General features: G+C 45.5%; 1 protein-coding gene across 2 annotated transcripts; it reads left to right on the top strand.

Annotated features, from left to right (window-relative positions):
• Positions 1-1798: 1798 nt before the first annotated feature.
• fxyd3 (FXYD domain containing ion transport regulator 3) lies at positions 1799-13611 on the top strand. 2 transcript variants are annotated; one of them, XM_056444096.1, is made up of 8 exons: positions 1799-1910; positions 9936-9991; positions 10396-10428; positions 10739-10762; positions 10959-11033; positions 11146-11182; positions 11369-11412; positions 12892-13611. In XM_056444096.1, the coding sequence occupies exons 2-8, from the start codon at positions 9958-9960 to the stop codon at positions 12909-12911; spliced, it is 267 nt and encodes an 88-aa protein (XP_056300071.1). In that variant the 5' UTR covers positions 1799-1910; positions 9936-9957; the 3' UTR covers positions 12912-13611. The 2 variants fall into 2 exon arrangements, with proteins under 2 accessions (XP_056300071.1, XP_056300072.1); XM_056444097.1 differs by lacking the exon at positions 1799-1910 and adding an exon at positions 1944-2008.
• Positions 13612-14302: the final 691 nt, after the last annotated feature.

Here is a 14302-nt window from a genome sequence, read left to right as displayed (position 1 = left end):
ACATCTTTTTATTTTATTAAATGTGTTTGTTTCCTCTTTCTTTTCTCATTGGTCACATCTGGGAATGTGGGAGCGTTCTATTTGGGGGGTATAATATGTATCTATCCCTGCATGTATATGATATTCCTTTATTTGTCCCACAGTGGGGATATTTCAAAAATATATAATTATATATATATATATATATAATAATATATTAATAATAATAATAATAATTTATAATAATATAAATAATAATATATATAATAATATTAAAAGAGAAGGTCTTTCCTTTAGAGACATTGAGGCGTTCTAAAACTTCTGACCGTAGTTCATGTCTGTTAAAACACCCATGATTCTGTATTATTATGGGATGTTTCATATGTTTCATAAACCCTCTTCCCTCCTGACAGACTACGAGAGGCTCCGGATCGGAGGCCTGGTCTGTGCCAGCTTGTTGTTCATCGGAGGCCTCAGCATCTTACTGTGTGAGTTATGAAGCCGCGCACACACACACACACACATGAGCCCGTGTGGTTCGACCAATCAGAGCATCTCAAATCCCCAATGAACGCTTTATCATACAATGAGGAGTGGTCATAATAAAGCGCGGTAACACTTCCCACTTTGCCCTTCACAGATACCAGGTGCACCATGAAGAACAAGTACGTTCATGTGTGTGTGTGTGTGTGTGTGTGTGTGTGTGTGTGTGTGTGTGTGTGTGTGTGTGTGTGTGTGTGTGTGTGTGTGTGTGTGTGTGTGTGTGTGTGTTTGTGTGTGTGTGTGTGTGAGACTCTTACTGTCTCTCTTGTCTCTTTTTACCCAAACTGCCGTGCGAACTGACGCCCCTCCCTCTTCTCGCACCTTGTAGAAAAGTGGAGGACGACAACAGTGAAATCTGATCTGGAGCCTCACAAACCGGTTTCGGCCAGCGAGGAGAGCTGGCAGGCCCAGGGGGGTTGTGGGGGAGGAGGGGGGGGGGGGGTTGGGCGTGGTGTGTGTGTGTGTGTGTGTGTGTGGAAGGGGGTTGGAGGAAACACACCTGCTCAGATGTTTATATGTCTGTAGAGACCTGTGCAAAGACACACCTCTTGTGCAAGGTGTGAAAGTGTGTAACCATGGCACCCTGAAATCTGTACTGATGTTTAAATGATAGTGTGTGTGTGTGTGTGTGTGTCTGTGCACAGAGGTTTTATCCCTGAAAACACATGGACCGTCTCCGCATGTTTAGTCCGTAATATAATGTGTAATCATCACGGCCTGTTGTGGATAAACTGGTTTAAACTGGTTTAAACTGGTTTAATCATGTTACCAGTTCAATAGAGGTACGGTTAGGGGGAACATGGTTAGAAACATTTAGTTTTCACACCCAAAATGAAAATAAATAAAACAAATTGCAAATATGTCAGTGTTGTTTTTCCACAGGTTAATGATATAGATCTCACTCTATGACATTTGATGACGCCATTCTAGTATATTCTTCTTATTAAAGTGAATGCATTGCTATCTAAACGATTAGACTATATTCTTATACTCTTATCTTTAAACGAATTAGTTTTATTTTAGTTACTAACTCGACAAACTTCCACATCTTCGCTCTCGACCAGTAACCATTACAGCTCCACTCCTCCCTCTCGGCTCGCGCTCCGCCTGACTCTGGATCAGCTGTCCACGCCCCGCCTCGCACTCCTCAGCCGCCAGCCGGAGGACAGAAACCGACCCCGGATCAGAATTCACTGATTAAAAAAAAAAAAACTCCCATCGTTTCAAACTCAGCCCCCTTTTCTCCCCCAAAAGCAGCCGACCTGTTGCGCGTCACCGTGGGCAGGGTGTTGGCGAAGCTCCGCTTCTGGGTCACATATCCGCCTCCTCGAGACGAGCTGCCTCGTTGTGTGCGCGCGTGCCGTCTCGAGAACTCAGCGTGCTGTCAGGTAAGAGTCGACAAAGAAAAGAAAACAACTCGCATCCCGCTCTCCGCGGCTCTCTGGGAGTTTTTCTTTCTGGGGAAATCTGTTGATGCCGTGAAAAGGTCTCGCCCGTACTTTCAGCCCAGTTTACGGACCGTTTTAAAAATCGGATTTATCTCCGTTGTGACATGTTTGTTTGCGATGGAAACTGTTGTAGAATCTGTGTTTGAGGAACTGGCCCGTTAAGTTACATCAAACTCAAAAAAATGCTCTAATTAAAAACAGAAACGCGTATTTTTCTTTCTTTTGAATTTTTTTTTTTTTACAAAAACAAGTCTCATCGTTCTTTAAAATGTGAACGTTTAATGCAACATGTTTCATAAGCCTTTGATGTTGTCCGGCTGGCATTGTTTTACTCGAGCCGACCAGTGCCAGGACAATGGAGCCGCGCGCGCCCACCGGGCCAACGTGCGTAACGGCGACGGGAGGCTTCCCTCACGCGCTCTGTCGGCACAGCACGCCAACATGTTGAGCAACAATTTACATTATTAAGAAAAGGAAGAAGTTAGATATGTGTCTGTTGCTTCCTTTTTAAGTTCGTGTTGAACCAGATGTGAGGAACACGGACAGATGTTGGAGGTCTTTAGTTTCGATGGCAGCCATGGCAGCTTTCATGTGTTTCAAATAAATATCACAAATAAACAATATTAGATGAAGTGTTGACGAATTGTCACCAGCCAAAGTGTGTGTGTGTGTGTGTGTGTGTGTGTGTGTGTGTGTGTGTGTGTGTGTGTGTGTGTGTGTGTGTGTGTGTGTGTGTGTGTGTGTGTGTGTGTGTGTGTGTGTGTGTGTGTGTGTGTGTGTGTGTGTGTGTGTGTGATGAAGTCAGAAGGGAAACGACCCCCCCCCCTCTCATCTCTAGAGGCTGTGATCTGCATTAATTCGACTTTTCTCTTGATAAACACCGTTAATGATTAACAGGAAGTCAAACTGGCATCCATTATTATTTCTGCCTTCCACATCCTTGTGGTGCAGCTCATGAAAAGCGTGTTGCTGAAATCCCCCGAGCGCCGGGCTGACGGTGGGGTTGTTGTGTGTTTACATTCAGAGTGTGGACAGGTAAACAAGGTAAAGGTCAGTGGGGGGGGGGTGTCTGTTGTGTTTACATTCAGAGGGTGATGTTGCCATCGGCGTTCTGCAGAGCTCACACGCTCTTTGTCAAGTTGGCCACACTTTGTCTGACCGGTGCCCATGAGCAACCTGAAGAGGGGAATCAACCTCGTCGTCATGGATACAGATTCACGCTATCTAGCAGTGAAGAGAAGACGCCTCTCAGTGTTCTTTGTGGATTATTTCGAGGCATGAGTGTTTCACCAACGCGGATCAGTAACGTGTCCGCCGAGACGAATCGATGTCGCGCGGCGCTGGAGCGTCATCGCTTAGCAACAAAGGGATCTGATCTCAGAGTTTCTCTGAAGAAGTTCGCGCACCAACGAGCATCCGACGTGTTTTGGGGTATTTCAGGACGAGGTGGCGGAGATGCGTTCACACGATGAACCGTCACCTCTGAGGAACCGCAGACGGGTTCTGCTCCTGGCTCCCGGCACATTTCCACCTTAGTTCACCCCGTGTGTGTGGGGGGGGGCGGGGGGGCTCTGAGTCGTCCTCTCCTCTGTCAGGGGACACTCACGTCTGCCTGTCTTCACCTCTCCTCACGAGGCAATAATTCCTGAAAACAACAACAAAAGAAGAAGCGTGAGGTGGAGAGTGTTCTCGGACTCTTCCTCCTCACCTTTCCTCTACTTTCACGTCTCGCGAACATAAATCTAGAAACCTCCACGAGGAGACGTCACCGTGGGCCTGTGACCTTCAGGTGTCACCTTTCATTCGCAACCCAGCAGGTCACCCCCAGTTGGGGATGGGTATCGTTTGGGGGTTTTCCGATACCGGAATTTTTAAAACAATAACGGTGAAACGATACTTAAAAAAAAAAAAAAAGCACAAAACGACGTTTGACAATGACGACATTAAAAACCTCTTCGGCCAGATTCTCTGAAAACGCCGTTCTCATGGAGCACGGACAAAACACGGATATTAGACTGTAGCTCGTAGCTTGTGGCTCGTAGCTAGCGTTAGCTACGAGCTAGTTTAACCCTTGTGTTGCCTTTGGGTCAATATGACCCGATTCAATGTTTAACCCTCCTGTTACCTTTATATTTACGAACATATTTTACCTTTGAGGTCAATATGACCCCAGCTATTAAAATCTCCAGAAAATTATTAGAATTAATATTGTTTTCCAAGTTTAAGTGTGAGGTACTTTATGTTTGTTTGTTGACTCCCGAAAGAACACCGACATTAAACATTGAATCGGGTCAAATTGACCCGAAGGCGACAGGAGGGTTAAATATTGAATCGGGTCAAAATGACACAAGGGTTAAACATGGTTATAATGACTAATTTATTATTTTTTGGCCTACTTTTATGAATGCAAGACTTCCAATCGAGGCCGTTCTCGTCATCATCGGTCTCCACGTGTTCAGGGGGGCCGTCTCCTCATCGGTTTTCGGTACCCTACCCCCGATGGGAGAACCGGGCCAGATATTTGTCATTTGCGCGTCCCCAAAGTTACGTCATATCTGTTGAATCCAACACTTCAATCATCTCAGCTTTGAAACCCCGAGCGGACGCCGTGCGTTGGAGTCGATGCTCTTCGTCGTGAGCTTCAGAAGACGAGCTGAAGGGCCGCAGCGCGAAGCCCGCCGCTCGCTGCAGGCCTTGTGGTGGCCGTGTGTGACTCATGGCTCCGGTATGCTCCTCTCCCTCGTACCCGCCTCCTTCCCTCGTACCCTCCTCCTTGTGTCCCGCCTCCTTCCCTCGCTCCCTCGTACCCTCCTCCTTGTGTCCCGCCTCCTTCCCTTGCTTCCTCGTACCCTCCTCCGTGTGTCCCGCCTCCTTCCCTTCCTTCAAACTCGTACACTTCTTCCTCCTCCTCTCCCTCTCTCGGTTGGTTCCCAACTTGTTTGTAGTTTTTAAGTTTCCCTTTCTTTGTGAGTTGACTTCCTCCACGCCGCCCGGCCGTCTCCATCTTTTCTCTCCCGCTTCTTTTCCCCCTCGACGAGTAAAAAGCAGAGAATAATAAATCTTTTAATGATTCAGAAAAGCCTTCAGTGCACTTCATCTCATTTACGTACATCACAGTCGCATCATGTGCAGGTTCACCCTGTGTCTAGTCGACAATGTGTGTGTGTGTGTGTGTGTGTGTCACACTGGCATTCAGTGCTGCTCATTTAAGTATAAGAAATGCCGCTGAGAACAGGCTGCAGCTGTCTTTGTGGAGCAGGACAGGAACACAGAGACACGCTGGAGTCCAGCTTCCAGACGGCCGTTTGGGGGAGTGGAAGGTCACACACACACACACACACACACACATGGTGCACACAGTCACATGCACACTAAATAGAGGAAATACTTGTTTTAAATACATGATCGCTTTATGTTCCATACTCCTCATATATCAGGCCCCGCCCCCCGGACAGGATAAGCAGTTTTAAGAAGAGCTGACTAACATTTGGCTGCGTTTCTTCCTTTTTACCTTCGCATTGAAAATGCAGAAGGTAATGTTTTGATCGCCGTGTATTTATTTATTTATTTGTATGCGTGTTCCTCGCATAACAAAAAAAGTTTTAAACCGGATCGCATGAAATTTGGTGGGATGAGTGGTTATTATTCGGGGACCATTTGATTAGATTTTGGGATCAATCGGGTCAAATGTCAAGGTCATGAAAAGGTCATAATCTTCTTTTTACCATAGCACGGTAAATTTGTATCCAATTGGCATGCAACTAATGCCAACATGTTCATAATTCAATGCCCAATCTTGTGATATGCGCAGGTATGCGCTCTACCGAGTGCTCGTTCTAGTTTCACAAGTTTTAAGGGGCACAAAGTGAGTTTAACAAACTTTGCTACGTAACGTGCGGCGACATTTAAGAGCGTCGACTCTTTAGCGCCCTCTGCAGCTGAGTGTGTAACCCTGCTGGAGAAGAGTGGAAGAGAACGAGTGGAAAAGGGATTAACGAGTCGACACGAGGAGTGGAGAGGGGGGGGGGGGGACGACATGACGAGGTGTGACGAGAGACGGGAAGGAGGAGAGTTCTGGAGAGGATGGAAAAGAGGAGGAGGAGGAAAGGAGACAAGGGGGTAGAGAATAACTGTGGAAACGCAGTCCTGAAGACGGGAAGAAAAAGAGATGCAAAGAGAGAGAGAGGGCCGGTTGTAGAGCGGCAGAGCCAGAACAGACTCCTCTTTATGGACCGGGCGGCGCTGGGAAGGCTTCACAGGGACAGTTTCTACACAATGTCTCCAGGAATGCGTCGGCCATATTTGGTGTCGGCCTTCTGAACAAAACCTCTCCGCTCTGTAGGATTCTTGTTTCAAGTCTAATGTGGTTTTAAAATGTAACTAAATTGAATCGGACATAATTAATGGTTGATTGGTTTAGTCAATTGACAGAAAATGAATGAAGCGGCAACTATTTTGATTGTCTTTTCATTTACTAAGTCGCCTTTTGGGCAAAAATGCTGCAAATCTGCTTCTTCCAGTGTGAGTAGTGGCTGAATATCTTTGTTTTTTTGACCTTTTAATTCAATTTACTTAGACATTTTTCACTACTTTCTCACATTTTACGGCCTGAACCGAAGACATTTGATCCCTTTGCTCAGTGAGCATGTCTCCTCCAGGGAGCTCTTGGCGTCTTACCCCAGTGATTTGAAGCTCACCTGCAGCTCCTCACCTCCTGGCTCCTCCTTACACTAACATTTGCTTTAGAATATGATCTTCAAATAGGAGCAGGGAGGCGCCACCTGTTTAATATTCCCCTCTTTGTTGCTCACACTAAAGCAGGGGTGTCAAACACATTTTCACCGTGAGCCACATAGGCATCATGGCTGCTTCTTAAAGGGCCGGTGTACCTGAAACACTGTATAAACTACTCCCGAACATATTGTTAAATAACTCTTTGCATTTGATTATTGTTTATTCGAGAGTAGAAATATTCTACGTGAGAACATTTCTCTAATATTATAACACAAATCCGTTTCATTTGAAACCTTCAAAATAAAAGCACAGGATATAAAGGCGGTCGTGTGTCTTTCAAGCCGTCAGAGGCCGCATGACATGACGCGGTGGGCCGCATTCGGCCCGCGGGCCTTGTGTTTGTTGTTCTCACTCTTTTCTTTCTCTCCTTCCAACAGTCTCACTCTGTTTGCCCCCTGTGTCGTCTTCTCACTGTCCTCCTCTCTCCTGTTTGTCTCTGCCCTCCGTCTCTCTTCTCTCTCTTCTCCCCCGAGGCGACCCATTCTCTGGTGGTTGCTGGCCTGATTCCCCATGCTCCACATTCCCCTGCCTCTCCTGTGGTTGCTATGGAGAGGTTTACTGGTCCTCCCTTCTGTTTTATTCCTTTCTGAAAAAACACTCCAAATGCCAACAGCTGAGCAGGGAGACGCATTGTTTTACTCCCATTCTCCTTCACTGCGAGGTCACTGTTGTCGCTGTGTGGTGAAGATACTCTTTAGAAACTACAGCTGATAACTGGAGATGAGGAGTAGCTAACTGGAAATATGAACAGAAGCAGCACCAAAATAAAAAGCAATCCCTCGTAAATAGTTTCAAACCGACCCGACCCGATGGAAAACTGGACTGGAACCATTAAAGAAACCCATGAGATGGACAGAATGAGCTTCCTTCTGGGACTAAGGACAAATCCACAGAGAGGTGGACAAAATGGACCAAATGTATGTCAGAATAAGGACATTGGCAGGTGATTCACCCTCCTATGACATCACCGGTATTTAGAGTTATTGGCTCTCATAAAAATCTCATAAAAAGCACCATTTATAACCAAGATGTAACTCCATATACAGTGTATATATATATCTCTCTCTTTAGATCGAAGTATAAGAAACCCAGGGACTAAAACTTTTTTAATATATATTTTTTTATATCTGATGGTTGGACCAGATCTATGGCTGACATTCAATTCAGTTTATTATTTTATATCGCCCAATATCACAAATTATGAATTGTCCTCAGCGGCCGTGATTGGCTGACAACATCGTTGAAGTGTTGCATGGTTGTTTTGATTGTTGTTGTTTTTTTTACTTATTTACTTGCTTAAACATTTAATAGTTATTTTTTTCTTTATGGCCAGATGCACGTTTAATTTATTTTATCCTTCTTACTTTCAAAGGAATATTATGTCTTGTCAAACTGTAAAAATAACAAAATTAAATACGAGCTATGAAAACAAACGGCAGCTGAGTCTGACCTGTATCGTCTTTTTAAAATCAGATGCGTTGTCATTCTCTTCTAAGGAGCTTAAATGTGCCTTATAGAGCAACAGTTGTCTTTAATTAAACAAAACATATTGTGTTTATCCCAGGGCAGGACATTTACATATTTTTGGGAGAGCAATGGAATCCTGCATCCATGCATATGTGCAGGTCAGGCTGCTGCTGCAGGTCAGGCTGCTGCAGGTCAGGCTGCTGCAGGTCAGGCTGCTGCAGGTCAGACTGCTGCAGGTCAGACTGCTGCAGGTCAGGCTGCTGCAGGTCAGACTGCTGCAGGTCAGGCTGCTGCAGGTCAGGCTGCTGCTGCAGGTCAGACTGCTGCTGCAGGTCAGACTGCTGCTGCAGGTCAGGCTGCTGCAGGTCGGGCTGCTGCAGGTCGGGCTGCTGCAGGTCGGGCTGCTGCAGGTCGGGCTGCTGCAGGTCGGGCTGCTGCAGGTCGGGCTGCTGCAGGTCAGGCTGCTGCAGGTCAGGCTGCTGCTGCAGGTCGGGCTGCTGCTGCAGGTCAGGCTGCTGCAGGTCAGACTGCTGCTGCAGGTCAGACTGCTGCTGCAGGTTGGGCTGCTGCAGGTCGGGCGGTAGCCGTTCAGCCGGTTGTGTTTGTGCACGTCTTCAGGAACGCCTGAGCGTGGCTGCGTGGCAGTTTGAAGCGGACATGGGAAAAGACAATGAGTGGAAAATCCCCGCTGCGCTCCGTGAGGCTCCAGCCAGCGCCCTCAGTGGGGGAGGGAGTGGCGGATGTCAGGAAATGTACTTAAAGGGATTGTTTAACATTCACTGATGGCAGAGCTCTCTGATGTGAAAGTGTTTTTAACAGTTTTAATAATCGGCACATCTCCCCGACGGATGCAACGTGAACGAGAAGCTGACCCTCGACACGTTAATGCCGGCGACGACGTTAAACTAGCGTTGCAGACCAGAATAGCGTCGGCTGAGTGCACCTTGATATTATTCTCATGGATTGCTCTTCTGGACGCATCGACATCGGATCGAGTTTCTGAGCGTGAGGGAGAGCGGCGGGAAACACTTTGTGGTGTGTGCACTTCAGAGGGAGTGTGTGCGTGTGTGTGTGTGTGTGAGTCCCTTTAGTGCCCCCAGAAAACACAGCAGGATGAACGTTGCAGCAGGTTTCTGTCGACTCGTGGCTAGAGCAGTTTGGAGTTTTGTAATCCGCTCGCTAACATACACGCACACACACACACTCACACACACACACACACTGTAATTTAAGTATTTGAGCCACTGGGACTGAAGATAATGTAATTTACTCCTTGTTGATACAACGGGAGTCTTTCTGTAATGCACTCCAGTTAGAAGTTAATGTTTTCAATCGATGTGCAACCATGAGTCAGAAGGCATGTGTACTGAATACAAGTTTTATCACTTGGGATTTTTGCTATGGAAACTCATTTATAATATAAAGCTACTATTATTAGTATGAATACATCTAGTTCTGCCTCATTTAGAATGTAAAGCTACTATTATTAATATGAATACATCTAGTTCTGCCTCATTTATAATATAAAGCTACTATTATTAATATGAATACATCAGTTCTGCCTCCTTTAGAAGGTAAAGCTACTATTAGTATGAATACATCTAGTTCTGCCTCATTTATAATATAAAGCTACTATTATTAGTATGAATACATCTAGTTCTGCCTCCTTGGTTGTTGACGTTGTGTTTGCGTTCGTCTCTGCAGGTAAACGACCTCCAGCGTAAAGATGTCAAAGGTCGGTGCTCTGCTGCTGATGACACGTGAGTAAAACTCCTTTCAGAGTCTGATCGTTTCATCAGTCCTTCTTTAAATAAATAAATGATGTCATTCAGTGTCGGTCGACCAGAGAGACGCTTTTATTATTTTTATTTTTTTTATTGTATTTATTATGCATTTATTATTTGTATAATTATTATTTTATTCTTTATTTATACTTTGATTGCTTGATACTGACTGTTTTTAATTCGTCAATGAGTCTAAATAGACTTTCCTCAAAAATAGAATACAACAATATAATGCTTTTGCGTTATTAATTGCACTAAATCGAGTGAAACTACTTCAAGTAGAACATGAATCTATAATTTCCAACAGTATATTGCATTTCCACTCATGATCCCTAATAAACCCGATGTTTAATTTAAAGTGTGACTCTTTCCTCTTGCAGTCGTGTCCCTGGTGGCGGCCGAGGAACAGACAAGTAAGTAAACTAATATAAAGTCTTTAGCTGTAAATATTAGATTAATATGGTTAATGTTTTATTCAAAAAGGATTTGTCTCTATAATAATATGATGTTTACTCTTTTGAGATGAGAACCACCTGAGCCGTGCGTTGAGCTTCTTTTATTGTATTAGTTAAATAAAATGTCACCTTTATGTTGATGTATTGGTGATGTCATCAGCGAGTGACGAGGTCACTGTGTCCTGTTGCCTTTGTGATGTCACCGTGTGGATGTTTCTGCATATCCTCTTGTTTCTGTCAACTGAGCCCATTGTTTCTGTTCCCTCAGTGGAGGAGGACCCCTTCACCTTCGGTCAGTATTATTTTTCTACAGTAATATTTTCACTATTATCAGATATTCATGGGCTCTTGAAGCTGATCCGAGTCGTTACATAAACAATGTAGATCACTATTTAACATGTGTATTTGAAGGTGTTTCCCATTTAAATGTGTTTCTCTAAATACTTCCTCTCAGAGGAGACTCTGACCTCTGTGACCTCTCTCTGCAGACTACCACCGGCTGCGTGTCGGAGGCCTGATCCTCGCCGCTGTGCTTTGTCTCATTGGCATCACCATCCTGTTCAGTAAGATATACACACACACACACACACACACACACACACACACACACACACACACACACAGCCTCTATTAAATGCACAGGGGTAGAAAGCCAACGTGTCTCCTCTCCTCCAGGTGGCCACTGCAGGTGCAAGTTCAACCAGGACAAGAGGTGAGCCTCACACAGCTCGGCTCACACAGCTCGGCTCACACAGCTCGACTCACACAGCTCGACTCACACAGCTCGACCCACACATGCGTCTGAGTCGGTTCTGAAACTCTGAACCCGGAGAACACAAAGTCCACAACATCATGGAGGTGTTCTGTCTCGTCTCTGACGCTCTGCTTTCTCCTACAGGAGGAGGACAGGAAGCAATGCTCAGCAGATGCTCTCCGACCAAGGTAACGCTGCGTGTTCGCCTCCGGCTCCTGTAGCTCCTCCCCTTCTTTACCTTGAGGGAAAACCAGAAGCTAACGAGCTAACGATCACATTATTATTATTTGAAATAGAGAGACCTGCCCTCCCACTTCTAATGTTCTTTTGGTCCACCCCTCAGAAACCAACCAGTGACGCGTCCGTGTAAAGACGTGTGCAGCGCGTTGTTATCGCTCCGAGAACGTCCCGCTCGGGTCTAAAGTTATATTTACTCTGTCCATCTGTTTCCCTGTCCACGGCCTTGTGTCACACACACACACACAGTCGTGCTGCACTCTGGGCCTCGCTGTTCAACAGGTGGTGGGCCTCTGGGTGTCTGGCATGCAGAGAGGGGGCGGGGCCTAGGGAGAGGACGGCTGGTGGGAGGCGGCCATACTCCTTTTAGGACTCGGCCTCGGCTTTGTGTTTTCGGGTTGTGCGTCCGTCCGATTCTCCTGAAGCGGGGACATCTTGAGAGGATTTCTTCAAATTTAGCCCAGATGTCCACTTGGACTTGAGAATGAACGGGTTGAAGGTCAAAGGTCAAGGTCACTGTGACCTCACAGAACACGTTCCTGACCATAACTGAAGAAGCAATGTCCATGTCATAATGTTGAGTATATAAACGACTCGGGAGGATCCAGAGGGACGCTCTCTCTCTGTCTGTCTCTCTGTCTGTCTCTCTGTCTCTCTGTCTCTCTCGCTCTCTGTCTCTGTCTGTCAGTCTGTCTCCCTCTCTCTCGCTCTCTGTCTCTGTCTGTCAGTCTGTCTCCCTCTCTCTCGCTCTCTGTCTCTCTATCTCTGTCTCTCTCCCTCTCTCTCTCGGGCTCTCTCTCTCTCTCTCTGTCTGTCTGTCTCTCTGTCTCTCTCTTTCTATCTCTGTCTCTGTCTGTCAGTCTGTCTCCCTCGGGCTCTCTCTCCCTCTCTCTCTCTGTCTGTCTGTCTGTTTCCCTGTCTGTCTCTGTCTCTCTGTCTCTCTCTCGGGCTCTCTCTCTCTCTGTCTCTCTCGCTCTCTCTCTCTGTCTCTCTCTCCCTCTCCCTCTCTGTCTCTCTTTCTGTCTCCCTCTCTCTCCCTCTGTCTCTCTCTCCCTCTCTTTCTCTGTCTGTCTCTCTCTCGCCCTCTCTGTCTCTCTCTCTCTCTCTCCCTCTGTCTCTCTCTCCCTCTCTAACTCTGTCTGTCTCTGTCTCTATATCTCTCTCTGTCTCTCTCTCTCCCTCTCTCTCTCTGTCTCCTCTGTCTTTGTCGTCTCTGTCTTTCTCTCTCTCTCATAAACATAAAGAGAATGATATGTTTACGTATGTCATCACCGTTCATGAAGAATATGCGCTGTTCATACGTTAGTGTTTGTGTAACCCAGTGTGTCAGCCATCTTGTGTCGGCCATCGTGTGCCGGATCCCATTTTTCGAGCCGTGAATGAAGCGTCTGAATTTGTGAACTCTTCTGTGTCCGTCTGCTCGTCTGCAGGTCGCTCCGGCGAGTGCTAGATGTCGACCAGAACACACACACCGACTTCCCCAACCTGCAACCAACCGATGAGGAGGAGCAGGAAGAGGAGGAAGAGGAGGAGGAGGAGGAGTTGATACAACCAAGGAGATTGTTTTTTCATTGTTTTGTTTTTTTACATTGTTTAAGAGCAACAGAAAGTAGTGTGTGTGTGTGTGTGTGTGTGTGTGTGTGTGTGGACCGGCTGTGAGGGGGGATGCTCTCTGCCTGTTATCTCAGCTACTGATCTGCTGCCTACACACACACACACACACACACACACACACACTATTCACTTTAATTTCAATCCACTTGAAACATGTTCGGTCTTTAGAAAAACTAGAATATAAAGCGTTTTGAGAATTTAAGGCTTTGTCCTTCACGGTTGATCTAAAAAGTGACATCGTGCAACAGCTAACACACTTATTACCAAAAAATCCTCAAGTTTCCGTCTGTCTCGTTGCCTTGTGTGTGTAAGGTAGAAATCGATGTAGATTTTAGTCTCATCCTGTGACCACCTAACCCTCTGTCCATGCTTCAGTGTCACATACATGAACCACATAGTCTCCAGGGTTCACAGTGCTGTCGATTCATGATAATCTGTTAATGTTTAGCTTCATGGAGGAAAGTAGTGGATTGCACTGTTCAGAGATACAGCCAGACTCTGTCATGTTTCTATAAAATAATTGTTGAAACCAACAAGTGTGTGTGTGTGTGTGTGTGTTGCTACCTACCTAGCCCCCCACCCCCGATGTGAGCGTGTGCATGACCTTTGCTCTTCTTGGGAAAGAGAACGGTGATGGAGAGGAAGAAGACGCCATGTTGCTGATGGGTGAGAAGGCGTGAACTTTAACGTTCAACCTTTCTGCTTATGTTTCTGTTAGCTGATGATTTCTTTCCACACAGACACACACACACACACATACACACAAACCAAAAAGGAAAATGTAGTTTCTCTTCCTACAGTCTATTTGGCGTCATGAAGAATTGGCAATAATTACATCATCCATATCATAACTGTAGCTACCAAATGACCACAGTATTACCATGGTGCAACAACACTATGATATAAACCTGTATAACATTACCGAGAGTGAGATGTGTTTATGAGGTCATGTATTGAATTGTATTGGGGGTTTTTTAACCATAGCAACAGTGAATTAATCAATGAATGACAGTATGAACTAGTAGCATGTTTGTACCTCCATTTAATATCACATAACATATTGAAGAAAAAGCTAAAGTATTTATTAAAAATGTGGAAACATTTATTTATAAATGTTTTATTTATATATATATATAAAATGTATACATATATTATAACTACTTGGGTACGGAAAGTATTCAGACCCCTTTAAATTGTTCACTCTTTGTTTCATTGCAGCCATTTGCT

The sequence above is a fragment of the Pseudoliparis swirei genome, chromosome 22 (assembly GCF_029220125.1).
Source record: "Pseudoliparis swirei isolate HS2019 ecotype Mariana Trench chromosome 22, NWPU_hadal_v1, whole genome shotgun sequence".
In the NCBI taxonomy this organism is placed as follows: Eukaryota; Metazoa; Chordata; class Actinopteri; order Perciformes; family Liparidae; genus Pseudoliparis; species Pseudoliparis swirei.
This window is presented reverse-complemented; position numbering and strand designations above follow the sequence as displayed.

What these genes read in the sequence shown, in the direction of transcription:
- fxyd3 (XM_056444096.1), top strand. Translation starts at nt 9,958, where the DNA reads ATGTCAAAGGTCGGTGCTCTGCTGCTGATGACAC. An exon ending in TGCTCTGCTGCTGATGACAC is followed by an intron (nt 9,992 to 10,395) that starts GTGAGTAAAACT and finishes TTCCTCTTGCAG; the next exon opens with TCGTGTCCCTGGTGGCGGCC. An exon ending in AAGTTCAACCAGGACAAGAG is followed by an intron (nt 11,183 to 11,368) that starts GTGAGCCTCACA and finishes TTTCTCCTACAG; the next exon opens with GAGGAGGACAGGAAGCAATG.